General features: G+C 51.5%; 12 protein-coding genes across 12 annotated transcripts; 4 read left to right on the top strand and 8 right to left on the bottom strand.

The window, feature by feature from the left end:
- Positions 1 to 85: 85 nt before the first annotated feature.
- PV08_06381 (uncharacterized protein) lies at positions 86 to 2,083 on the bottom strand (the record flags this gene model as incomplete). The annotated part of the gene is made up of 3 exons (XM_016380719.1): positions 86 to 1,709; positions 1,764 to 1,916; positions 1,968 to 2,083. 3 exons carry the CDS (start codon positions 2,081 to 2,083, stop codon positions 86 to 88), a joined length of 1,893 nt encoding a protein of 630 aa, XP_016236546.1.
- Positions 2,084 to 3,171: 1,088 nt separating this feature from the next.
- On the top strand, positions 3,172 to 3,597 carry PV08_06380 (uncharacterized protein; the record flags this gene model as incomplete). Its single annotated transcript, XM_016380718.1, has 1 exon — positions 3,172 to 3,597. One exon carries the CDS (start codon positions 3,172 to 3,174, stop codon positions 3,595 to 3,597), a length of 426 nt encoding a protein of 141 aa, XP_016236545.1.
- Positions 3,598 to 3,914: 317 nt separating this feature from the next.
- PV08_06379 (uncharacterized protein) lies at positions 3,915 to 4,388 on the bottom strand (the record flags this gene model as incomplete). Its single annotated transcript, XM_016380717.1, has 1 exon — positions 3,915 to 4,388. The coding sequence occupies one exon, from the start codon at positions 4,386 to 4,388 to the stop codon at positions 3,915 to 3,917; it is 474 nt and encodes a 157-aa protein (XP_016236544.1).
- A 1,013-nt stretch (positions 4,389 to 5,401) lies between these two features.
- PV08_06378 (uncharacterized protein) lies at positions 5,402 to 6,236 on the bottom strand (the record flags this gene model as incomplete). The annotated part of the gene is made up of 4 exons (XM_016380716.1): positions 5,402 to 5,658; positions 5,736 to 5,855; positions 5,901 to 6,077; positions 6,128 to 6,236. 4 exons carry the CDS (start codon positions 6,234 to 6,236, stop codon positions 5,402 to 5,404), a joined length of 663 nt encoding a protein of 220 aa, XP_016236543.1.
- A 1,812-nt stretch (positions 6,237 to 8,048) lies between these two features.
- Positions 8,049 to 8,423, bottom strand: PV08_06377 (uncharacterized protein; the record flags this gene model as incomplete). Its single annotated transcript, XM_016380715.1, has 1 exon — positions 8,049 to 8,423. One exon carries the CDS (start codon positions 8,421 to 8,423, stop codon positions 8,049 to 8,051), a length of 375 nt encoding a protein of 124 aa, XP_016236542.1.
- A 1,192-nt stretch (positions 8,424 to 9,615) lies between these two features.
- On the bottom strand, positions 9,616 to 10,904 carry PV08_06376 (uncharacterized protein; the record flags this gene model as incomplete). Its single annotated transcript, XM_016380714.1, has 2 exons — positions 9,616 to 10,539; positions 10,599 to 10,904. 2 exons carry the CDS (start codon positions 10,902 to 10,904, stop codon positions 9,616 to 9,618), a joined length of 1,230 nt encoding a protein of 409 aa, XP_016236541.1.
- A 996-nt stretch (positions 10,905 to 11,900) lies between these two features.
- Positions 11,901 to 13,373, top strand: PV08_06375 (uncharacterized protein; the record flags this gene model as incomplete). Its single annotated transcript, XM_016380713.1, has 5 exons — positions 11,901 to 11,917; positions 11,982 to 12,496; positions 12,626 to 12,755; positions 12,844 to 13,179; positions 13,319 to 13,373. 5 exons carry the CDS (start codon positions 11,901 to 11,903, stop codon positions 13,371 to 13,373), a joined length of 1,053 nt encoding a protein of 350 aa, XP_016236540.1.
- A 681-nt stretch (positions 13,374 to 14,054) lies between these two features.
- Positions 14,055 to 14,732, bottom strand: PV08_06374 (uncharacterized protein; the record flags this gene model as incomplete). Its single annotated transcript, XM_016380712.1, has 2 exons — positions 14,055 to 14,346; positions 14,668 to 14,732. 2 exons carry the CDS (start codon positions 14,730 to 14,732, stop codon positions 14,055 to 14,057), a joined length of 357 nt encoding a protein of 118 aa, XP_016236539.1.
- Positions 14,733 to 16,580: 1,848 nt separating this feature from the next.
- On the bottom strand, positions 16,581 to 18,766 carry PV08_06373 (uncharacterized protein; the record flags this gene model as incomplete). The annotated part of the gene is made up of 3 exons (XM_016380711.1): positions 16,581 to 17,029; positions 17,074 to 17,701; positions 17,750 to 18,766. 3 exons carry the CDS (start codon positions 18,764 to 18,766, stop codon positions 16,581 to 16,583), a joined length of 2,094 nt encoding a protein of 697 aa, XP_016236538.1.
- A 293-nt stretch (positions 18,767 to 19,059) lies between these two features.
- Positions 19,060 to 20,569, top strand: PV08_06372 (uncharacterized protein; the record flags this gene model as incomplete). Its single annotated transcript, XM_016380710.1, has 5 exons — positions 19,060 to 19,142; positions 19,278 to 19,512; positions 19,565 to 19,766; positions 19,814 to 20,065; positions 20,115 to 20,569. 5 exons carry the CDS (start codon positions 19,060 to 19,062, stop codon positions 20,567 to 20,569), a joined length of 1,227 nt encoding a protein of 408 aa, XP_016236537.1.
- Positions 20,570 to 21,806: 1,237 nt separating this feature from the next.
- Positions 21,807 to 22,634, top strand: PV08_06371 (uncharacterized protein; the record flags this gene model as incomplete). The annotated part of the gene is made up of 1 exon (XM_016380709.1): positions 21,807 to 22,634. One exon carries the CDS (start codon positions 21,807 to 21,809, stop codon positions 22,632 to 22,634), a length of 828 nt encoding a protein of 275 aa, XP_016236536.1.
- Positions 22,635 to 22,905: 271 nt separating this feature from the next.
- PV08_06370 (uncharacterized protein) lies at positions 22,906 to 23,859 on the bottom strand (the record flags this gene model as incomplete). The annotated part of the gene is made up of 1 exon (XM_016380708.1): positions 22,906 to 23,859. One exon carries the CDS (start codon positions 23,857 to 23,859, stop codon positions 22,906 to 22,908), a length of 954 nt encoding a protein of 317 aa, XP_016236535.1.
- Positions 23,860 to 24,328: the final 469 nt, after the last annotated feature.

Below are 24,328 nucleotides of genomic sequence, written 5' to 3'. Positions count from 1 at the left end.
TTGGCGGCAGTCCGTGGACCCTAAGGAGCGCTCTCTCACTTAATTACTTGTGGTGAAGGTTTAGGCATCTTTACTGTTGTGAGCATCAACAGAGTTGTAGAAGTTTGTCGTAATACGGCATGTCGAGCGAGATGCTGTGCGCATGACAATCCCGCAGAATATTCGCGATATACCGGCGGCGTTCCTGCGCTTCGTCATCTATCCCGATGAATTTAGCCTCGGCACCGTCGAGAAACTTCTCGGCCAGTACAGTGTAAGCACTGATTTGCATGACCTTTTCGACATCTCCAGGTATGGAACTGGGTTGACGAAAGATGAGTTCTCTTGCCTCGACCAGTTCCTCCACCCTTGTCGCCTGATCCCATTCTGGCCAGCCTTGGGACCGAGTTCTCGCCGCCCCTGTTTCTGAGCTTGGTTCGCGATGCTGCCTGCATCGTAGATCTGACTTCAGGAGTAACCGTGGTAGGGTCGGGGTGAGATTCGACACCTTCCTCATGACCTCGTATAGTGCGCACGTACCGGTAGCGTCTCGGATCCAGGGATCGGCCCCGTAAGCCAGCAACTTCGTAATGGCATTTTCAATGTGCAGCAGTGTCGTTGGTGAGTACCGTGTTCGTTTGAACAAGATATGCATGGGGGTTTGACCAGCATGATTCTGACAATTTGGGTCCACTCCGTTTCGCAGAAGCTGGTCAATGAGCCTGTTCGAACTTGCGCCGACATGCGTCAGTACTTCATGCAGGAGTGTGTTGCCGTTGCTGGCTACATGGCTTGGGTTTGCAAGACTGCAGAGCCTCTCAGCCCATTTCCTATCTGTCTGCCATCCCTTGTGCAATTTACGGAAATAGTAGTGCGCCATAGGCTCTCCGGACGCCATGGGTGTTGTAGGTGAAGCACCTGCATCAAGAAATTGGGTCATTATGTCTCTGTGGCTCCGTGACGATCTGTAACTCCACCGGTCGGGTGATTTCGCTAGATAGATGGTCAAGGGTAGAACTCCGTCAGGGAAGGGTTTGATGGCACTGCTACCCTGCTGGAGAAAGCTGAGGACGTTTTGTAATGAGAAATCCTCCGTAGAGTTATTTGACGGGCTGTAAAGTTTCAAAGCTTTGTGAAAGGGCGTAAGTCCCGCGGCATTCGCAATGTTCCCATCAGCACCAGCCCGTAGCAGTGCCTTGATAAGCCCCTGCACCTGGGCTGTGCACGATGGATGGGCAACCGCGAGATGCAGAGGTGTGTCGCCTTTATCATCTTGACTGGAAACTTCTGCCCCTGCATTGATAAGGGCATCGACAATTGGACCGCTTGTGGCCGAGACTGCCATATGCAAAGGAGAGCGGCCGAGTTGGCCCTTAGCATTGAAGTCAGCGTCAAAGCGGAGGAGTAGGTGGACAGTTTCCGGTTCAGCTGCCATGGCTGCGTAGTGAAGTGGATCGTTTGCCGTATAGTCTTTTATATTTACCGCATCGCCAGCATAGAGTAGGGTCTGAACCTGATGGGTATTCTTACCGATGACAGCGTGATGCAGAGACGTCTTCCCACTATGATCCTTTGCCGGATGGACCAAGTCAAACGGCAGATCCTGGTTGAAGTCCGAGTAATGAGGACCTGGCGGATGCATCATGGAGTTGGTCTGCATATCAAAGTGCTGCAGCAAGTGTCCTCCATTGGGGTCGAAGGCAGGTGCCTCAGTCGAAATGCTAGGTAGACTGTGTGAGTCTTGTTTAGCGTAATTCTTCAGCGGTGCGGCGGCAACACCTTACCTCGATGAGATATTTGCGCTGGCCGTGCTCGAAGGGAATACCTGGACTCCTCGGACAGATGCGGCCGGCTTCTTGCCAAATGGCCTGGGAGACTTCTGGGTGCTGTATTTCGAATAGCCCCATTTCTGAAGTTGCGTCCGGTAAGATCGTTCGCTAGCAGTACTCTCAGCCAGAGGACAGAAAGGGGAGGCGATAATTCCTCACGATGCAATGAAGCTGTGTTTGCCCTTCATCAAGCGCATCACTTCAGCCAGGGGCTTGTTCTTGACATGGTAGAGCTCACGGATCTCATCATGCAACGGCTCCCAATCTTTGGCCATGCTGTGTACATTAAACGGTCGTCAAGCTGTGAGCATTCTGTTTCATTCTGGAATTCGGTCGGGCAAGTCATTGCTGTACTTATAGTCGCCGATTGAACGCTGCAACCAAGTATTTGCCCTGTTTCCAGCGAATGGCGAGTTCGAGTTGAGGGGGCTGAGCTAGGCAGGCGGCTGACCCAGGACAGGACCAGGGGTATTCCAATCAACCACCTCAGTCTTTGCACTGTTTGCGCCTTCGAACGATCCACTTGTGCAATCTGCAAATCTTTGGCTGTGCACCTGCAGCTTGGAGCTGGGAGGAAACGTCTCCAAAAGTCTCCCAGGCCTGCAAATAACTTGAACGATTTTGCATTTTGCAGGTGCAATCTTCGCACTGCAGCTTTGACTGTGCAAAATGCAGTTCTACTCACGCCACCATGAAGATGTCACGGTACACTCACAATTGCCCTTCAAGACATAGTGGCTCCTGCGTTTTGCACTGTGTGCTGCGGAATTTGCATTTCCCATTGACTGCCACTCTGCAATGTGCACGTTATGGCTCTCGAACACCCCGAGCAGAAAGTGAATTCCCTGGGTTCTCGATGTTTGCCATCTGTTGCAGCCTCACCTTATCTGCCTCAAGTCTTTGCTGTCGGCGGTGAGCTGTCTTCTGTTTCTCGACGCCTTCCGCCAACCAAATTACTTGGAGATCAGCATCCGCCATCCTCTACTACGACAGTCGAGGTAGAACTTGGTCTTCGGTTGCTAGCAATCTGCTACATGTCTGCATTTTGCAGGACAGTGCTTGTACTCCTGCTAATGGTCTCTGTCTACATAAGAGCCCTCAAGATGGCTTTTTCGAGGTTACCCTTTCTCTCAATCCAGAGATCCAGTTTTACTTCGTCCCTCCTCAGTCAGCGTGCTACACGTAGAGCCCCCTTTCAACTCCTGTTCATACGGAAACATTGGCGTTAAGTTTTTGACATGGATCCAACAGCACGCCAGGTCGGACTGCACTCCATACAACAGCCGGCGGATCGGTATGCTTCCATACGCGCGCCCTCTGCATTCCCCCTTTGTTCCACTCTAGAATCTGAAAGCTGATCTATATGGCGAGCAGCAACAATCTGCCGACTACTCATGCAAATGAGGTCCGCCAACAAAGCCCGCTGCACTGGCCCATCTTCGATCTCATGACACCTGTGCACGCTCGCTACAACCCACTTCCGAGCACCGTGATCAGGTCCGACGGTGAATACACGTCGACAGGGCTGGAGAATGAGCTCAATGCGATGCTTGAATCCATGGCCTTGCGTCCAACCCATCAACACTTGCAGACGTGGGCGGCAGGCTTGTCCCAGGGGTGGAACGCTGTGTCCAGTAGTAATGACTCTGGGAAGACGCCCATGGAGCGGTTCTTGGGGGAGGGAAACAGTCAGGGAAGAGACGCCTTCCTCGAAGCCCCACGAGCTCCGGGAGTTCACCAGGGCGATGGTGTGAAGGATAAATCTCCTATTACCAAGAATCATAAGTAGCCCTCCCGCTCCATGATTGTTGGGACGTAGCGGAATTGGCCAAATAATATTGCTGGGTGCTGACCGGATTAAACCCGTACTCCTTCTACTCTGTTCTCTGGTATTTCCACGAGAGATTTTGCTCATGAGCATGGCCCAGATGCCGATCTCTTCTCATAGTGCCGTTGCTTGCGCTGCCCCTCCTCTTGGACTCCGCCATAAATCGCTATTGTGACGATCGTGTCAACGCTATCCATGCTATGGGCATCTTTCCCCTTTCTCCTCGCTGTCGATCCTCCTCAGCCCCTTGCCTCCAAAAGGGGGCCATCGCGCTGCTTTCAACCTTGGGCAAGGGCTGCGACGCCTTGTTGTGCCCGCGAAATGAGAGGGGTTGGTTTGGTAGTGATCATGGAAGTGGCTATGGGTTTAACTAATCGAACTGGATGAACCACATATACAGATTCTTCACCATAGCGTCCGATAGCGGTCAGATCGAAAAATGATGACGCCGCCGACATGGCTCGACACGCCTCCGAGATCGTGGTCGAGTTCAAGAGGTCGTCATTGCCACGCGGTGTCTTGTAGCTTGTCAAGCACACTGTCTTGCTGGTCTCTTTGCTGGTCGCACACACATATCTCCCAATGTCAGTATGGCCGCCCTCGACCACTCTAGTTCTCACCCAGACTTGACATGCCCCGTCTCCTGTGCTTCTGTGTAATGTGTCTTCTGGTAGCTTCCTCTTTCTCACCACCTCTTTGACGGCCTTTTCCGGCTTCTTCGAGTCAAACCGACCTTGGATCTTTCCCTCCATTGTCACTTGGTGGGATTTCCTCTGGAGGATCTAGTCCGAGAGGGAGAGGTACGCGTCGATGCATTCTTCGATCGTCGTCTCCAGGCGGCCCAGCATGACGGCCACGAGCTTAACACGTCAGCAATCATCCCGGTAGTACATTTTCTGCGAACGAACCCGTCAGTGCTGGTTCCCGCGATCATGTCGAAATAGTCGCACGGCTTGGGAGGGTGTTCAGGGTCGATGGTCTGCATCAACAATTCGAGAATCATCACGACAGGCCACGCACACCGCCGCCGTCAAGGGCGAGCAGGCGCAGTTCTTTGCCCGGCATGGCAAATCTACCGCAATTTCAGAAATGATTGTATTGAGGTATTGATGCCAGCAAAATATGAAATGGATCGCATTTCGGCATAGAGAGGCAACGACATAGCTGCACAATTACACCCGGTCAGGCTGAAGCCGCAGTCCCAGCTGAGGCTGAGGCGCCAATAAAAAGACTCCCGATATCTGTGTAGACCTGAAATTTACTTCTTGGTCGAGCGAATCCATCGTGGCAACTTGAGTCTGGGCCGTTTTGGTATATTTTGAGTGCCATCGATTAGAGTAGGCTTGTCTGGTTCTTGAAGTCAGTGACAGGTGGTACCTTCACCATTTCCTGCTCACCGCCTCTTCCAGAGTACCCAGATCACCCGCCGACAACAGCACCTCTCTTACAATTCCGCAGCTCCCGAGGTCCAGTCGACCCTTGCCAACTTGACGAACGTGGGAGTGGGCAACGTGACTTGAACTGGTGGCCCGCTGCCCAACCCGATTTACTATTCCTTCTCCGACGCCTCCGATCCTTTTCACTTTAACAACGGCGTCATGATGTTCGTCAGAGATACAAGGGTGTGCACACCGATAAAAGTGGCCTCGCTCCCTTTCCTGAACGAAAATAGTAAGGGATAAACCACAGTTGGGGGTGATATAATGTATATATATCTTGCACACGGGAGAAACAGGAAGCGACGGCGTCGATTATGCTCATTTTTCTACTCACCGTTTCCAGGAACATAATCTGCGCCTGGATCTCTCAACAACTCACCGTCGTCTGGCGTTCCAGCACGATCGTGATCGACAGCCAGGGTTTCATCGGGCTCTTGGTTAGCCGAGATCTCCACCCGGCCCAAATTCTCCAGTCGCTCTTGCGCTGTTTCGAGCCACTTCTTCCCGAGCATTTCATCGTAGTATTCCTCCTTGTCAACCTGCTCCTCTGTTGATATGTCTTTAATCTGCTTATTGACTGAGTCTGTATCGACATCAATCTAATCCATCAGGACTGGTCGGGGCAAGCCGGCTTGTTGCTCCTTCAACACTCTCTCGCACCAGTGTGCGTTTGGGTGGTTGGCCATTGCTGGCGATCTGCACACCTCAGGGCCAGGGCGGCATCAATACGTGCCGCTCTGCTCTCAGAATCTCGCTGTATGGTTGTCGAACCTTCATCTCCTATCCACGTAAGTGCCAAACCTCACAGTCTAGAAAATTTGCAACGTCCTCCGAGGATATCAAGGTATGCCTCCAAACCACTCTCCGCGATGACACGCTCTTTCTCCTCTCTCTCCTGTCTGAACCTGACATCATGGACTTGAATTTGCTTGTTGTCGTCGCGGAAGGAGTCATGAAACCTGCCGTTGGAGTCAAGGGCCCATTTGATGAGAATGAAGTTTCCTTAAGGGGGAGGTTAGTAAAAGTGGTAGCGAGGCCAGAATATTCCTGACCAATCGTATCTGCTTCAAAGGAACACTCCTTAATCACAATCCACACTTGGACAATGACTCTGAGGCTTGAACGGGACCCAGATTGTGACAGCTGCCCATCCAGTGGCATGGACGATAGTGGCCACGGTCCGCATCAATTTGTGTTGATATTTGGTTGATGGTTGGCCGATTACCTGGTGTTTGATTGCACGACCGAACTCGCTCAAATGCTGGCTCGATATGAGCAGGTTCTCAGAAGATTCTTGACTGCCAACAAGGCTGGCTTTTGCATCCCCAAAATGACAGCATCGAGCACTATCGCAGACATGAGCATCATGAACCAAGCCGCCCCGGGCGACAGTTGACACCATTATGTATCTCTCCACGCAAGTTGCCCAACCGAGTCCCCGTCCAGGCATAGTGGATGACGCCGTGTGTGGCGACCACCCACTGCGAAGTGAATGACGCCGTGGAACTCAACCAGCACAGGATCTGGACTGACCAATAGCTCGTCAACAAATTGAAGCACTTTGTTGAAGAGCGTTAGTGTTAACCACGCAGATCGAATTTGAGAAGTACCTCGCATCATGAAAAGTTCTGTTTCAAAGACTGAAAGGGTACTTTCGAAACTCGAGCTCCAACTCCCACCGACGGCGATCACTTTCACGCTGTACAACTAGAGGGTTGGCGTCTACCTTGTCACTCTTCCGAAGGCTGTCTATCGAGGTAAAAAGTTGCCTTCAATGTCTCAGTGCTCATGGTGTCGGCGAGAGCGCAGTCCACTAGGCTTATTGCCTCTTGGGATGTCATGATTCGACGAGGCTGCATTGACCGCGTAACTCATGTGCGTGTGGATCCCTCAGAGTCGGAGGCCGATTCAGTGTCATTGGCTTGAAGTGGTGTTGAGTCAGTAGACCCTTTTCGATCAGTTCTTCCATGATCTGCTGCAGTCCGTCCGGACCAGTTTCATTATCGATTTGGAGTTGCTGGCACTCTGAGTTTAATAGTCCTTTGAGAGGTTCAGGGCGTTTTCGGTGGTTCTCGCTTCGGGAGTCTCTTTCTCGATGTCATACCCTTCACCGCCCTAGGAGTGAGGTTGCTGCTGTCAGGAACAGGAGAGCCGTTCTCTGTCTCGCGCCCTGACTCGTTGTTCGGGTCATCCTTGCTTTCATTTTCCGTGTCATTTGGCCTCTCGCTCTCCGTGTCATTTTCCCTCTCGTTTCCCGTCTCGTTCTCTCATGCGATATTGAGTGGTCAGGAGTATATATGGGAAGCCAATCTTGAGTGAGCGTTTGAAAAGAGAGCAGGTAAACTGGCCCGCGTCATCAGATGAAGATGTAGGTAGATGACTTGGCGTCGAAATTCAGGATCGACAGATCTCGCTGCTTTGTTTTGGGACGCAACGTCAGTCAGGTTGCTGGTATCGTCCTCTTCCTCAACCGTGTCGACAACCGAAGGAAACAGTTTGTCGGCATTTCGTCCCAGGCCGCCAGTTGACCTTGAAACGCAGCGACTCTGGTCTTATCAAGTGATCGAGACAGTCAGACGATCCCGTGGGATAGCTCAAATCACATGACACCACCTTTCGCAGGATTAGCTGAAAGAGGGTTGGTAATTTGGGCTCAACCGTACGGCGACCTCTTGAACAGTAGTTGTAGAGACATTCAGTCGTCAGGTCTCGTGCTTGAAGAATCTGTATCGCTGGAGATAGAGGAGAAGTTCCTCGAGAATGTCATCATGGAACACAAGATAGCCCAACAGGAAGTAAACCTGGACGAAGATATCGAATTGGCTTTGGTCTCGCGGTGGAGAAAAGGATGTGGCGCGATCGGCCTCGGCAGTCAAGATGACTGCGAGAGACTTCTTACATTCCATTGCGGGTTCAAATCATTCACCCACATAACGGCGGTTGCCACTTGATGGGTTTTGAAAATTTGGTCGCTCACATCGTCATATGGCCTCCAAGTCGGCAAAGGGCGTCCTGAATCGTGGGCAATTGCGCGGCCACAACATCCAGTTCTTTAGCAACCTGATACAGTCTGGCCTGCGCGTTGTATCCCGTGAGTATCATAACCGAAGCAGTCGGGTTCTTATCGAGTAGCTTTTTGACCAAGTCGATGCCGAGGACTATACATGCTTGGTTGACTCTCGAGCCGGTGTTTTGACGCACCTCCCAGAATGCTGCGTCGCGCAGGCGCTCTGTGTAGTCCGCCTGGCTTTCTGTGGGCAGTCTGGTGGTGGCCGAGACCGCTTGAGATGCAATATCGTCACTTTCATCCGACGGTTGGTCGTGGACGATGTCACATCGAGACACCATAGTCTCTAAGACATGCTCTCAGTGGGTTTGGATTCTCAGTAATCTGTGGACTGATCCTCTTGAATCCATTGAATTGGATCGCCGGAGGAGGGATGCGGCTGCAGACCTCATCGATTCGAGGGTAGTCTGCCTGCGTCACAGTTCCGATGTAGCCTCTTCTGAAAAAAAGGCAAGGACTTCTTCAGGGACGCGACGGCCAGGCGTGTCTCATAAAGGGTGATTGGAAGGCAAATTTCATCCACTCGAGGGACTACTGCCACATAGGAAATGGCCCAGGGTGAACTCGCTCCCCATCAGGCTAGCTCCCCTGTGTAGCCGCGCGGGCTGAGGAAGGGAAAGAATACCTGCCAAATCTGCTCGAATCGATCCTGTTCGTAGGGAGACTGCCTGAGCTCGATGTTAAGGGCCTCTAGGTTCTCAAAGACCTCGGCAAGCCAGATCAGCTTGAGGGGACCAAGCAGGTCGTCGGCGATGTTGTGGAGTGTGAGTATGTGGGTCACGAGATGCTGGAACCTGCGCCATAAAGACACCCAGACACCATGAGCATCCTGAAAACTCTAGGAAGGAAGACGACCGTGATAGCAGTCGTGCACTCGCCGCACCCCCACCCGTGGTTTGACCCTACGAGAATATATGGGCAGCCGGACATATTTATATATAGGCACGACCCTCAAAGATCACCAATGAGTCATAGAGACCCAAGGAATTGAATCCCAAGTCCGAGTAAAGATGAAGACGAGGCCACAAGCATCTTGAGGAGTTGAATTTGCTCTCTGGAGTCAATACAGATAAGTGTGTGTGTGACAAACACGCCGCGAAATGTGTGGAATGTTTGCCATCTTCAATCCTTGACTGTGTAACACACGGATAAATGTTTCAAGCATACCTCGGTGCCTTTTTCCGCATGACCTCTGTTTCAGGCCTCAGGAAGACAATCACTGTGCGGACTCGTGGTGACCTCGCTGACTTGGGCAACAGAGCACACCACCCTCAGACTGCTTAGTGAATAACGGCAGGCAGACAGATTCGAAAGTGTTCTCTGACTTGAATAGGCAGTCATGCGCTTTCGAATACGGAACTCAAAGTGTAACAATTCGTCAATACGAACTGAAATGAATAGAAGATTCTATTTACAAGGAACAATTTTTGGGGTGGAGAATAATGACTCTCCTCCATGCTTCACCAATACCTCTCAAAACAGAGCCATGCCTTGAGCATTCTTCCCCACACCCATCGACGCGAGGGAGAAGTGCTGGACGAGTTTCGCAGACCCTTGACCTCCAGACACATCCACCACGCTGACGGCAGCCGGCGTGGTTCCGTTTCCGGGAGACAGAGCATAGATGAAGTTCCCTGCCGCAACCAGATCAATGAGGCCCGGGTCTCCATTGGCTGAGAGGTCTGTGGTGGACAGAATACTGGCATCAGTCAGACTCATTTCCACCAGACGATTCACCCCAACGTCCGTGACGAATGCGCTGCCTGTCTTCTTGGAGATTGTGGCCCAACAGGTCGCTTTCTGTCCGTCGATGGTTTGGTTTGCGACAAGTGAGGCCTCGTTGCTCGCCGGGTCGACAGAGAGTACTGCACCGCCGAATGACGCATCCGTGACAAAGACGTTGTTGGTTCCCTCGATGATCTTAGATCCGAACAAGACAGCGGTACCTGCAGGCGAGCTCCGCGTGTCTTGCATGGACAAGGTCCCTACGCCACTGCACCCTGGAGCCTGAACCGGAAACACTGAGAAGAAGCCCGTGTTGTTGACGGTCGGGTCTCCCTTGACAGTAGCGAAGAGACGGGATTCGTCTTCGGAGAAGAAGAGCTGCGAAACGGTGTTCAATGGGCCCATCGGTGGGGTCGTCTGGTTGATGTCGAACGATCTCAGATCATCCATGGCACTGAGTCCTTGCGCGGAGAAAGTCGAACACGAAACTCCATTGACCTGACCTGTCGTGCCGACGCACACCAGATTGTTCTTGCCCGATGCCGCGACCGTGTTGGGGAACTGTCCTGGGAGAGACACAGGTTGTCCGACCAGCTTGAGGGATGTGGGATTCTTAGGGTCAAAGGACAGCATTGATACGGTGTTGCTACCTGCATTGACTGCGAAAATTTTCTAGCACGAACGTGTCAGCATGGTGTACGGTTGGTGTATGGAGAACCAGGCGCACTCACATTTCCAGCTCTCGTCAAGGATGACTGCGCGACCAAGGCATCTGGAGCTGCCGGCATCCCGTTGGAGCTGTCGATGCTGTTCGATCCGGAGCCCCCTGTTGCGGTCACACTTCCATTCGACAGTTTGCCATCAGCCCCAATGGGCAAAGCGACGACTGAGTTTGTTTGGTCGTTTGTGATCAAGTAGATCGCCTTGCCGCAGTCGCCTGAGCCTGATGGAGGTGGTCCTTTCCACCGTTGAGATGGAGCGGCAAATGAAGTGATAGCCAGCGAGGCGAGGAGGAGGAAACGAGTGTGGGAAACCATCTTCTATTCTCTCTTGTTTGTTCGTTCAAGTCTACTGTCTCGGACAGTACGAAGAAAAGGCAGAAGATATGCTGTTGGATGTTCTTCTTATTCGCCTGGAATGGAAGATGGCGTTCTCTTCCCAGATATCGGCGGCTGAACCCATCTTTTATAACAGGCTCATCGACCCGGCTATCTTTGCGCGATGTTCGATCAGGAAACTATTGATTTCGATCAACAGAAACGTGTTTGAGCCGGCGCGAAAACATGCCGAGTGATTTCACTCTGCGACATTACCAAGCCGTCGGAGCGTCGACTGGCTATAAAGTGTCGGTTGACACCAAGTCTCCCCTCGACGATTACTCAATCCCATATTCCTCGTTGCGTTCTAGTCGCGGTGGACTGCAGCAACGAAGCTAAACCCAACGTGGGAATTTTGGATTATTGAATCTTCCTCAAACGTGTCGCAGACTTGGAGCTTCAGGAGCCACCAGGGAGATGTGATTGGCCAACCGCAACGTCGCCAGGAACCTTTGGCCCCTACGAAGCGAGCGAATCCCCAGAAAGCGGAGTCGGCAAAGGAGAGTGTCAGATCCTGGTGGTTCGTATCAGCCGCACTTGTTGTCGCCTCGTGGCTTTTCCTCTGCAACTCACTGTGCTGATCTTTTTATCTTCATTGTTGGAATGTTCCTCCGGAAGTGACCGACTGCCTGTTCTGCGAGTACATCACAGACAATTCTCGTCTGCTGAATCATTCGGTGTCGCTTGGACGTGGTGCGAACGGAACCGTATCTCACCCACCCCTTCCGGCGTCGACGCAGAAAGCACAGCGAAAAAACGAAAAAAATGCCCGATGTCTTTCGCCCACTCTTTCGGAGCGTCGAAGGTACGCGCGTAGTTCAAGCTCCTCACGCGGGCGCTTCCAGCTCTAGCCGCAGATAATGTCGCTGATTGTGTAATCCAGATCGTGTCGCCAATCGTCGCGAACAATTACGAAAAGCGCAAAAGTCGGTCTCCATGCCGCCGCATTCTCGGTGATTGGTGTCGCATTTTTTTGATCGTTCGCTGACATGTATTTCGTGTGTCTGTTGTTGATAGAACGTTTCGAGAACGACGAGATCTGTATCTCAAAAACCTCGAAAAACAGGTTCTCCGACTTCAAAAGTCAGAATCAGACTTGCAGACTCAAGTTGGTCGTCTTCAGCGTGAACTTGCCGAAGCGACCAATCGACTGGCCGTGATCGATAGCAAGAGGAACGGAATTGCGCAGTATCCTAGCCAGAACAACTTTCGAGCAGACCGGAACGACAGCAACAGCAATAACTGGGAAGAAGAGAGCAACACCTACGTCGCCAGCAACGACTTTATATCACCCTCGCAATCGTCCCAGTCTCAGCCCCCATATGGCAGTGTCAGCAGCGGGAGTGACAGTGGCAGTGCAGTCGTGTGGGTTGAAAGCCAGGACGACAAACCCTGGCAGATGCACGTCCAGTCGAAGTCAAACCATCATCAACCACAGTCGCAATGGCCGTTGAGTCCAGTCAGCTTGCAGAGCGAGAATACGAACAACACACAATCCCCCCAGGATTGGTATCCACGTCAACAGTTCACAGGTGAGATCCGATATTCTTTGCTCCACCCACCCCCAATCTTCCTATCCCAAACTCCATCATACTTGTCTGGCTGCCCGTACTAGCGATCGTAGCCAAAGTCTGAAGAGAATATCATGGCTGACACCCGAGGTGAACGACAAGCAGATGGACAAGTTCAATATGACTCTTCACAGCTTCCCACGAACTCGATTCTCCACCTTGGTTCAGAATACGTGTCACAGCTCGACCTTGTCGTCGTTGGGATGGAATTTGTGTTAAAGTACGTGATTGCTTTTGTTGACATTGTACCTCATCTGCATGAACTGGCTGATTCGCTGACACTACCGTCGTATTTTGTTGTCGTTTAGACTCGAAAGACCATGCCTCCCGCACATTCACCAGCCAGACGAGAATGGCATTCAGACCATTCCAGCCGGCCATGTCCATACAGCTACCGCCGCGTTATTGTGCAGCGATGCCGTCGCCCCTACACAAGACATCTGTTCTCATTCGTGGAACGCTCCCAAAGAAATCCTTCGTCGTCTGTTGGAGGCGTCGAGTGCTCTGCCCGTCGAGGAAAGCTTCGAGGTCACGCCGATCCAAGTGTGGCATATGATCACTTCATGCCGGGGATTTGCATCGATGAAAGTCGAGAAGTTGGTGCTGCTTTCGGATCGGCTACTGGCACAAATAAAGTGTTATGGGTACGTTTGTCCTTGTCGTCACCACTGCCACCGTCGCCCTCGCCTGTGGACATTGACCTTGCATGTCTCTGTGCACACACTGTTCAGGGTTCCGGATTGTCGTCGTCGTGAATTGTCGATGCTGACCATCATGTCCTAGTTTTGGTGCTGTCCTGAGACAAGATCATATCGCGAAGATGCTCGTATATATTTGATTTGCCCTCCCTTCAGAGCCGTGAAGAACGCAGTTGTCACTCCTGATTGGCTCTCGACTATATATTTCGCCACTAGAAGAGACTTATGGCCGTGTCCTTGCTCGGCCCCTGCGGCGGTCCAGCAAAGATTACACAGCAAAACTCTGCCAGATTGGACGAGTTTAAAGACAATTCGTGAACCAAATCTCCTGAGAGTGACTGATCTTCGGAGGGGAAGAGTTTGGGCGAGTCTGTGCTGCCATCACCACACCTCAAACGACACCGCTACACCGAGAGGAAATCAGATGATGCTCTTGACATACTGTCGCAGTTGCTTGGCCTCGATGGCGGCGTCGCTCCGGCACCTTACGATGAGAGAGTGAATTGCACGGTTACCATATATTTTTAATCAACGTCGACAAATTCTTGAAGCCTACCAGGAATATACACATGCAATATTCAATCTCCTTTCTGGTTTGGATTCCTGTCGAATTACTGCTTTTTGTTGGTGTTCAAACCAATCTTATCCACTGTTTAGTCTTTGGGCACTTTCTCCCGACCCGTCAACTATACCTCATCAGACGATCAGACGATCAGACGATCAGACCTCTGTCCTAAATTGCTTATCAGAACCCCATATGAATAGTCGCCCATCCCCTCCCATTTGAGTTTCGTCGTGATCGTTTGTCTTGCCTTTGGCTCTTAAGGCTGCTTCCTGGCCGCCAAATCATGCATATCACCCTCCTCCCCGACTTTCACAGACTCGTTGATCTTCTCAGCTTTTTCCTGGGCCGCCAACCCGGACGCATCTTTCAGAGCTTCATCGACGCTCTCGCTTAGGCTCTTCCCGCTTCCTATCTCAGGTAACGAGAACGCAGAAGACCCTGAAGACCCCGCAGTGGACGTGTTGGGCCGTTTGGGGATGTACTTGCCCACGTCGCGATCGACGGCAGATTTAGTCCCGTAGTTTTCTTTCGTTTCGTCAATTACATTTCTGTGCGAAGATGACGAACGGGTAAGCAAACATGGCAATGAAACAGGGACGTTATCGAGTTATTGGTAATTCCGATGACTTTTGGCATAACAAGTACGTGGCAAAAGTCAAATGTCTCAGGGATATGGTATAGCATCAGCGAAGGATGGTAGTTTTGATCACCACCACGGTCCACGACCATGGTTCGATGCCCATCCACCCAATAGTCCGGTGCGGGACATGGCCAGACGTTCTCCGTTCGAGTCTGGATGTGTAGGATAGGAGACGGGAAAGGCCAGGTAAAACGAGGGGAGAAAAACAAAGAACAAGCCCCCGACTTACTGACTTATTCCATGTTCGGATCGAGCGTTCTCCGACTGTCCCGCTCGAGTGTTGTCCTGCTGCATGACGAGGGCGTCGGTGGTGGTGTTGGTGGTCGTCGTCTTTGAGTTTTTCAGTTCTTGGACCCGTTTGTTCTTCTTCTCCGTGTGTGTCTGTCCTACTTGTATTCAAGTCGTCGTCTAGGTACGCGTAGTAATATTGAAATTGATCCATGATGACTGACTCTCGGCTCGTGCAGACTGCACAATGACGCACTTCGAGTATGTAAATACTAAGGCGCAATTACTTCACACTCCACATCGTCGTTCCGAGGCCGAGTCCGAGTACGAGTACGAGTAGTAATAATAGGAACCCCAGTTTCCTTGTGGCTCCGTCTGTCTCCATGGGTGTTGATGCTCGTAGTACTCCGTAAAGTGCAGCAGTCTCGGCGATAAGTATCTCCGGTCCCGACCTCAGGTACCCAGCACTACGAGTACCACACAAGCTCCTGGGCCCGAAACCTGAATCGGTGATCCCCTTTGTACGATATCTGAATTAGGAGGGAGTCATCGATGTGATAGGTAGGGAGGTACGTAGGTAGATATTTCTACAGGAGGTAAGGTGATAAACGCCTCCTTCCGCCGACACTTAGCTGTCCACCTAACCTAGGTAGCCACCAGCGTGTTGACTTCTTTCAGGCCTTCGGTTCTCTCTCTATCTGTCTTTTCATCAGTCATCAGCGGGTTGTCCTCCCAGACCAGACCACTCCAGCCAGTTCGAGCTTCACTGTGTACACATACGTATATACACCCCAACCTACTTTTCGTTCATTGCCATTTTCGTTCAGGGAAGGGGAGCGCGGCCGCTTTAAGAGGGCACGTGACAGAGCGTCACGGGGATAATTGCCGACAGGGGGACGTCGACAGAGCCACTACTGGGGCGAGGTGAGCGCCAGGGGAGCGAGCCCGAGCTTGAGGGAATGTTGCCTCGATGCCGAGCCCCAGAAGCCAGTTCGGGCTCAGGGGTCCACGTTAGACCTTCAGCTACAGTTGCCTAGACGTATACCCCCGTTCGTTTTAGCCAGGTTGCTGTCTAGATAATTCAATCTCTCCATTTGCATGGTATGTCGTTCTGCCCATAATCTAGAGGGGCCATTTAAGGCCCCGGGGTCTACTTCGGGCACTTCAGGACACCCGTCTGGCATCTAGAGGTCAATTAGCCAGCCAAAGCGCTCACCATGAACGTTTTGAGAGCCACTTGGGGATTTTGAAGGCAGAGTACGGAGGCTGTTGTCAAAATGGACGAACTCGGCTTTAATGAGTTCAATTACTACATTGGCTTCAGCAGGCTTACCTCAGTTTGAGGAAGCTTTATCTTACGAAGACTCGAAGTATAGACAACGCACAGTCCCCGCATACGTACTGCCGGCCAACAGCTCCCGGCGCACCAGGCGTCCTAATCGCGCGGCTCATAACATCACGTGTCGTAGCTTCTTCGCTATCTTGAGCCTTTTGGTTTTGTTTCCGCAACCTCGACGCCCGGGAGGACGCTCAAACTACACTGCCAGGGAGCGTGAACCAGGATCGTAAGGGTTCCATCGTCGATGGTAAGGCTTTCGCGAGCAGCAGGCGCCGCAGGGCTGTATTTGCAAGGCGCAGGGGCTGAGGGGTGTTGGGAATTCGCCGAGCATCACAACGGCAGACAAGGCTTGAGTAAGGTATGAAGGATGATTGGCACGTTCTGTGAGCGGATGGTCCGGTCTTCGGAACTTCGTGCGAGGAAAGACACCCTGGACAGCCTTCTGCGCATTATTTGGGTGTGCGTTAGTGACAAGTCTAATCCGGTCTGCATTATCTTGCATATCACCTCATTCAGCACCATAGTTACTGCAGATCATTACAAGCCCGTATCGTGTCTTCTTGAGTCTTGTATGACTAGACACCGCTTTGTGATGGTGTGAACGGTATCCAGACTCGAGGCTTGTTGACTTGGTTTCTCCCTGCCCCCTCGAAAAAGGCTTGGAACTGTAGCGTGTCGTACATTGCTTCTTTGATATGCTTGAGTTGGACTTTGCATTCACTGCTGAAGTCATCTAGGGCCAACAAGTTCGCTTGCGTCAGCGTGTTGCGGATCTGCCGGCCGTTCAGCTTTTCCTGCGAAAGCCCAGGAATGGCTCTCTCGATGGCGGATTTCTCAGATTCCGTTACGTCTACAATTGCTGTATTCAGGAGGCTCCTCCAGATTTTCTCGCGTGTGTCTGCACTTAGCTCTTCGTACGAAATGGCCAACTGGATCCTAGACTGGAATGCGACATCCATCGTGGTAATTCTGTTCGTGGTCAAGAACAGGATGCCGTCGTAGTACTCAAGTTGTCGCAGGAAAACTGTAATTGAGTCAGCAAGGGTCCTCAATCAAGGATACACTTACTTGATACTATCCCGTTCCTACGAACATCCTCAAAGGAACGAGCTTCCAGCACCACATCAGCCTCATCGAGCAGAAGTATTGCTTTCAATCGGCTAGCGTTGTTAAATGCCTCGCGCAGGTTTTCCTCAATCAGATCATCGTCGGAGACCAAGCTACCCACGCTTAAGGGAAGCAATGGCATCTTCACATACTCTGCGAGACATTCGGCAGTAAGCGTCTTTCCAACTCCTGAGGGACCATATAGTACGATGGTTAAACCTCGCCCCTTATTCGTGATGATGTCTCCACCTCGCATTCCCTCACTTATGTAGTTTTTCACCAAGCGTTTCAGCCTTTTCTTCTTAGTTTCTTCGATAATTATCTTTTCAATTGCATTGTTCACCCACACAACAGGTTTTAGTTTATTGATATTGATGTGATATCGTTTCCAGCTATCGATATGGAAACATGTGAGCGTTGGAGTACACAGCAAGTAATGTTCAGCTTTGGTTAGCATCTTGGAAGTGCCAGTCGGTGTATCATCAAGCTTTTCTTCGAGAATCGCCCTGCGGTTATGATCTACCTCTGTGTCGAATGTACCTCGCAAGGAGACTTCCTTAACGTGGTCGATTATGATCCGGCCACTCAGCTAGCTTTTCATCAGCTGTAAGCCCCTCTTAGTCATTGATTAACACACCTGCGTGACGCTCTCTGAGATTCTCGTCCCATAGTCGTTTGTATGGATAGCAGTTCCACTGTATTCAAAGCAGCAAGGAGCTTGGGAAGCGAAATGTGCCCACTTCCGCCCTCGCTTCTCCAGTTCCGCCTTCAATGAGTCTCCTCGTTTTTCTTCCTCGCAGCGCAGAGGATATATCGGCAATGTTCGCACGTTGCGATATCCTAGAAAACGTTCAATGTAGAACTTGTAGCTCTGTTGAGAGAAGGACTTTTGTTCGATGTCCCAAGCGATGCACCATCCACAAATTGCTAGCTTCACACAAACATCAGGTCGTCCATTCATTCGGTCAACGTTCTCCTCCAAATGTGTGAATTTGAATATTCTATTTTCTTTGAACTTGTCTGTGACCATTATTAGGTCGCTCTCTTTGAAAAGTGCCCAGATCATCTCGAAATTCACCATTGCCGGTTGTGTAATGCTCAGAATGCCCCGGGCGACTTTATGTTGTGGTTGGCACTCGAACAGAAATGTCTCTAGAGCATCAATATCCACCGATTCTTGAGGATCAGCAGTACTTAGGTCCATGTCGTTGCGCATGTCATCAATGAAATGCAAAATTCGTAAAAACGGCTCCGTTATTGTGACGCCGTCGGACACATTCTCGAATAGACGAGCTGGAATGACTCGCCTCACAACCCCAACAAGAGCTGGAGAGGAAATCACAATTTTATTCTTGTCATTTGAGTCGTCCAAACAAAATGCATAGTTGCCGAAACCATTTGTAGCCTTCAATTGGCTTTGTTCATCCTCCCATTGCAGCTGGCTGATCCATTTTACCTCTCCGCCCTCCTCTTTCCGTCTACCGATACGCTGCTTGAGCTTTCCGTCGGTGACTGTTCCACTTAATGCAGAACTCTCTGAGCAGTTTCGGCAAATCTCACCGTTGCTCGTTGGTTCTGTTGAACTTGATTGCTCGCAATGCAAACTTCTGGTGGGCTTCTGCGTAGCGTGATTCTCAGCAGCTATGGATGACATTTTCGTTTGTGCGTTCTATAGAAAGATGGCGTTGAATTGTACTCTGAATGCTCATGAAAGGCTTTTATTCAAACTCTAGCGAAGCTTTTGATGAGGCTAAGAGTATCCGACGATGTCCATTTCGGAAGATGAGAATTAGGCAACCATTTCGCTTGCCACGTCACTCAGCTGCAGACCTCAACCATTGTGCGCAGCCCAGCCTCATCCGGATCATACTCAGGCTGGTCAACACAACAAAGAGAAACAAACAGACTAGCTATTGACCAACAATTCTTCAATACCTTGTTCGCATGATGTCAGGAGGAGCGTTCGAGTCTACTACCCAAGATTTTCGACCTTCACAAGATCGGCGATACCAACCAGGCACCGATGATTCGTATGTGAATCCATCCCTTGGGACGAGTCTGGACTAACTTTGCAGTGTGTTTGAAGAGGCTTTCCGGCAGTGTCGACAATCAAGCGCAAAGCTTGCTAACATACTTCCCCCGACTGACGCTGTGTTATTGTCTAGAATTCCTGGCAAACCCGAACTCAAAGTCATCAATGCTGAGGTTGTAAAATCGTTCATCGAGGACAAAGCAAATCAGGCTAAACAGCGACATGAATGGCTTAGATTCAAGTGGCTACCGAAGACTGTCGAGAGCCTTGCGCGCTTTACATTCAACATCAGGGATTTGGTCGCTCCGCTTACATCCCTAAACCCAGAATGTGCGGTAGTGCTTGGATGTCTGATGGTCATCTCCAAGGTCAATTATATCTTTCAAATCTAGCCGCAAAGAGAGAGCTAATAGGAGCTAGACTATCGTACTTAAACAGGAGAAATTAGAAGCTGTGTCTGAAATCTTTGCAAGGCTTGTGCAGGTCACCGATAGTCTAGACCTATGCAACGTGTCTGTCTCCAGTTCCCCAGACAAGATCCGATTGCAACTGGCCAAAGTATACATTGCTATTTTAGAGCTCGTTGCTCTCGTAACTGAATACTGCGCCATTGGCAGAACATGTGAGTCTCTCTCGCACCAAAGCACCAGTCATTCTCACGTCCTCAAGCAAAAATCGTCGATGCTTTGACCGCGAACACAAAGTACGATTTCAGAAAGGGTCTCCAGGAAGTTGAGTCCGCCTGGGAAACTTTGAGATTTCTCATGCAAGCCGCCAGCAGTGTCTTGCAAATCGACACATATGACCTACTGCAAGATCAAGCCAAAAAAGTGAACTACGTTGCGAGCGAGCTCTTAATCATGCAGTCTCAGATTGCGAGTCTCAGACTGTCCATTGATACACTGCAGCTTGATCAAAGAAGTATGATTTCCCCTGATAGATTCACACTGTGCTAAATTTTTATGCCTAGGAATGCATATGCTCCAGATCCGTCAGCACAATAGCGTGTTGATAAACACTCTGCTACCCCTCTACGTGACCATGGATAAAGAAATCCAACTCTGGAAAGGCCGTCAGTTTCGTACTTCTCCGAAAGATCATTGGGAAGTCAACGGCGTTTTGGACTACCTCAAAGCGTGGAATTGTCTACCGCACGCCTCTATCTTGGCCATTTTTGGTCCAACCCGTGGGCGTGATTCCTGGGTAACAGAATTCGCACTAGACACTATCCAGGCCTTTCAAGTCCAGAATGAACTTGTCACATTTATCATGTGCGACAGATCAGAAGTCAACCAATATGTTCCCGCAACACTAATAAAAATCCTCATATGCCAAATTCTTGAACAACGACCGACGTTGATCCTCGAGGAGCCCGACCTTTTCCTCCTTCACAATTTCCAGTCCGCGGTCGAACTGAACCAATAATGCAATCTTTTGGGGCGCATAATTTCGAGAATTGATCGTATAGCCATCATTATCGATCGAATCGAATGCTGTCATCAGGACCGGAGCAATGAAAATGAAGAAATCTTTGAGTTTCTGCTGGGAGTTGTTGACACCCTGGGCAAAGGTGCAAAAATCATCATCACCAGCACAAATTTCCTTCCTACTCAAAGCCCTCAAAACGTCCCTATTAGCATGTGTCAAATTTCAACACAGCAGATCCCTTCCTCACCTAACTATCGACGAAATCCCAAAAATTTGTCATTAGACCTTTTCAACGAGGATAAACACTTAATGTGCATGTGTCGGGGCTGGATGACGCATTTTGACAGTGGCAAGGTAAATGATCGAGTTTGGCAGAAGGCGATGATTGAGGCAGACCATCTAATGCCAGACTCTGGGAATCGCCGGAGGGGCATTTCACTTGACTTCTATGAAAGAAATTTAGCCTACGCAGGAAAACCGCCCCATATGACGATAAAATTCGCAACGCGCCGAAGCCGGGGGGGCATGTCACTGCGAAGGAAACAAAGTCATCATTCCTAGATAGAACAGAGGAACTAGTGCATTGGAGTAAATTGCTGTTAGGAACCCCTTTCATTCACAGAGATTTCAGGTCGGCAAGAGGAGCATGAGATGGCGGGCTAAAAACAAAGGAAGAGCGCAGTTAGCCTGGAGAATAAAGTAGCTCGGTGTGTTACGGACCAAGGTCACAACCTGCATAATAGCTAGTTAGAGACGGGACGCGGCACCTACAAGGGAGGGAAGGTGCGCCGAGGCAAGCGCCGCGATCGAACTGAAAAAGAGCAAGAAATGGCCGATCAAGTATGGCGAAGCCCTTGCTCACAAAGCTCAAAAGACCTGGAAGGTCAGATCGAACGTCTATCAGACAGAAGCTGAGGAGGTGCCTGTTACGTCCAGATGATCCGAGCGGAGGTAAATTATAGCCGAGGACTAAAGGGGACGCCTGAGCCCGAATTGGCTTCTGCGAATGGGCATCATGCAGCACGCCCCTGTGGCTCCCCCGGTGCTCGGGCGCACTCCCCCGTCATCTGCCGTGGCTCCCGCGACGCTCTCCCGTGCTCGGCAGGGCATCCGTCAAGGGCGCGAGTAAAGCGGCCTTGCTCCGTTTCCCGAACGAATTGGTAAGGGATAAAACATGGTTCGGGGCATATGTAATGTAAATGTACATGTATATTGCTTGAAGGGAATCTCCAGCATGGACAGAAACAACGGCCAAAACGACTGCTGGCAGGATACGACTACGCCGACGGTCCCGGCGTTCGCCTCGTACACAAGCACGCTCGTCGCTCACCCTTCGATATCAATACGGGTTGTGCAGCCTTCGGAGATCGTCACGCGGCCACGCGTGCTCGATGAGATCACGGACGTGATCAACGCCGTCTACCTGCACGCCTCGGACGGTCTCTGGGCAACGAACAGCGCCCGCACGTCCCTGGAAGAAGTCAAGTCTTTCATCGAAACGGGAGAGATGATAGTCGCGGTGAAATCCGACGATTCCGAGGGCAACGACGAGGACGACGGCGAGGACGACGACCCCACCAATGTTGAGGAGCGGCGGCGGCGGCAACGGCAGAAGACTAAGAGAGAGAACCCCGCCGTCATCGTCGGCGCGGTCAGACTTGGGTTCCGATCCGCCCACGTCGCAGACTTCGGCATGCTGGCCGTCCTGGACGAGTACAAGGGCCTCGGCATCGGGAACGCACTCCTGAGCTTCATCGAGGCCGTCGCCCTCGAGAAGGGCGCGCGGAGGATCCAGCTGGAGATCCTGGTGCCGCAGAAGTGGAAGCACCCGTCCAAGGAGTTCCTCAAGGGCTGGTACGCGAGGAAGGGCTACGCGTTTCTGGAAAAGGACGACATCGGACGCCGCCACCCCAAACTCGTCGACCAGCTCGTGGCGGAGTGCGATTTTGTCGTCTACGAAAAGACCCTGCTAGGGAGAGAGGAAGAAGCAGGAGGAAACATCGACGGCGCGCCCCCTCGTTGCATATCCGAGCTCAAGTTGGTATCATCCACGACTTCCTAGCACTTCTACTCTGGCCTGGCGTCCGTTACCTCCTTTCTCCCACAATCGATAGATCCATAGATTCCCGGGACACAGATACCTAAAGCATCTAGACCACCCTCCCTTCCAGGTATGCTTCGAGAGCCGATTGCCCAACTTTGTAGCCGGCCCTATTTCAAAACCAGATATTATACCAAAACGACGAGTACATCGGGTATCTATCTACCCGCTTCGTCAGATCTGGTGCGGCGGTGCAGATCCAGACCGCTCCAGGTGAAGTCTCGTCGTTTCCTCACACCGCAGGCCAACCTTTGCCGCCGTGACTGGCGAGTTCCTTATTGGTCCACTCCCAGAGCTCATCGGCGAGCTTCTGGTCTGCGGCCGCGCCCTTGAGCAACCTGATCTTTCCAACTGGCTGGTAGTACTGTCCGGATTCCACTCCCTTCGGTCCACCGAGCGGCGCCGAAGCACACCACAGCTGAGACTTTGCACCCTGATCGATGTCGACCCAAGTCGCCCACACAATTGGCCTATACAGGATACTGAACAACCCGCCAGCCCCTTTACCCCAGATGTCAGACTTGACCACTCCGGGGTGCACAGCGGTGGCCAGGACCTCCGGGTACTTCTGGGAGAGTTTGCGGATGAAAAGGACGTTGGCCAGCTTGGAGTGAGCGTACAGACCGATGGGACTGAACGCATCCGGCCGACGCATAGCGTTCAGGGCCAGGCCGCCCTTGGGGAGCATGGGGGCAAACGCGGCGTTGGAGGCTGTCGCGATAACGCGCACATCTGCTTTCGGGTCGTCGCGCCGCGTCCGCAGCATTTTGGGCATGAGAAGCTGTGTGAGAAGCGCGTGGCCCAGGTGGTTGACCCCGAACTGAAACTCGTAGCCTTCTCGCGTCAGGGCGGGAGCTGTGCTGGCCACGCCGGCGTTGAGAAAGAGGAGGTCAAGGCTGTTCTCCTTTTCGTTGAATTCGGCCGCGCATTTCTTCACGCTGTCCAGAGATGCCAGGTCCAGATCCAGAATGTGGATTCTGTCGAACCGGCATTCGCTTCTCAGCTCGGCAGCTGCGGTCTCGGCCGCTTCGCGCCGACGGGCGCAGAGGTAGATTCGTGCCGGGCCGTGTCTGGCAAGGGCGCGGATTGTTGCTTTGCCGATCCCAGCGTTGGCCCCGGTCACAAGAACGACTTTGCCATGTAGGTTCGGGATGTCTTGTGCAGGGTCAAATGCGTCCCTTGCCATTTCTCAGAAAGTAAGGCTCCACGCCCCGTAAGGAACTCGTCGGGGAAAAAGGAATCTTGAAAGAAAAGTCCACGACAGGATCTACTAGTAACAGGGCTTGTCCACCGAAACTGACCCGGATGACAATGCAATCGTAAACTGGCGTTTCAGACACCATGACCGGTATGGTCCTTATTTATATGAATGCTGAACCTACCGTGTACGTCTATACTGTTACCAGGCCCTACGACCGCACTCAAGGTGTTCGGCATGCTTAATCAGGCCGATTCGGCGAAGAGTGAGCGGCGTGCTGAGCGATTAGCAGATTTCTTTCCTTCAGGCATGGATCGCTGGTTCGATAACAGCGTGGACAACGGACGGTCGCAAGGTCGCAGGATCGGAGAGTCGGAGGGTCGGAGGGTCGGACTGGTGAAAGTATTTTAGACTCCAGATAATGCTGTACAGATCTATTCGTGGTGCCGAGGCTGTC

The sequence above is a fragment of the Exophiala spinifera genome, assembly GCF_000836115.1.
Source record: "Exophiala spinifera strain CBS 89968 unplaced genomic scaffold supercont1.4, whole genome shotgun sequence".
Taxonomy (NCBI): Eukaryota; Fungi; Ascomycota; class Eurotiomycetes; order Chaetothyriales; family Herpotrichiellaceae; genus Exophiala; species Exophiala spinifera.
Note: the sequence above shows the minus strand (reverse complement) of the source record. Positions and strands in the feature narration are given on the sequence as shown.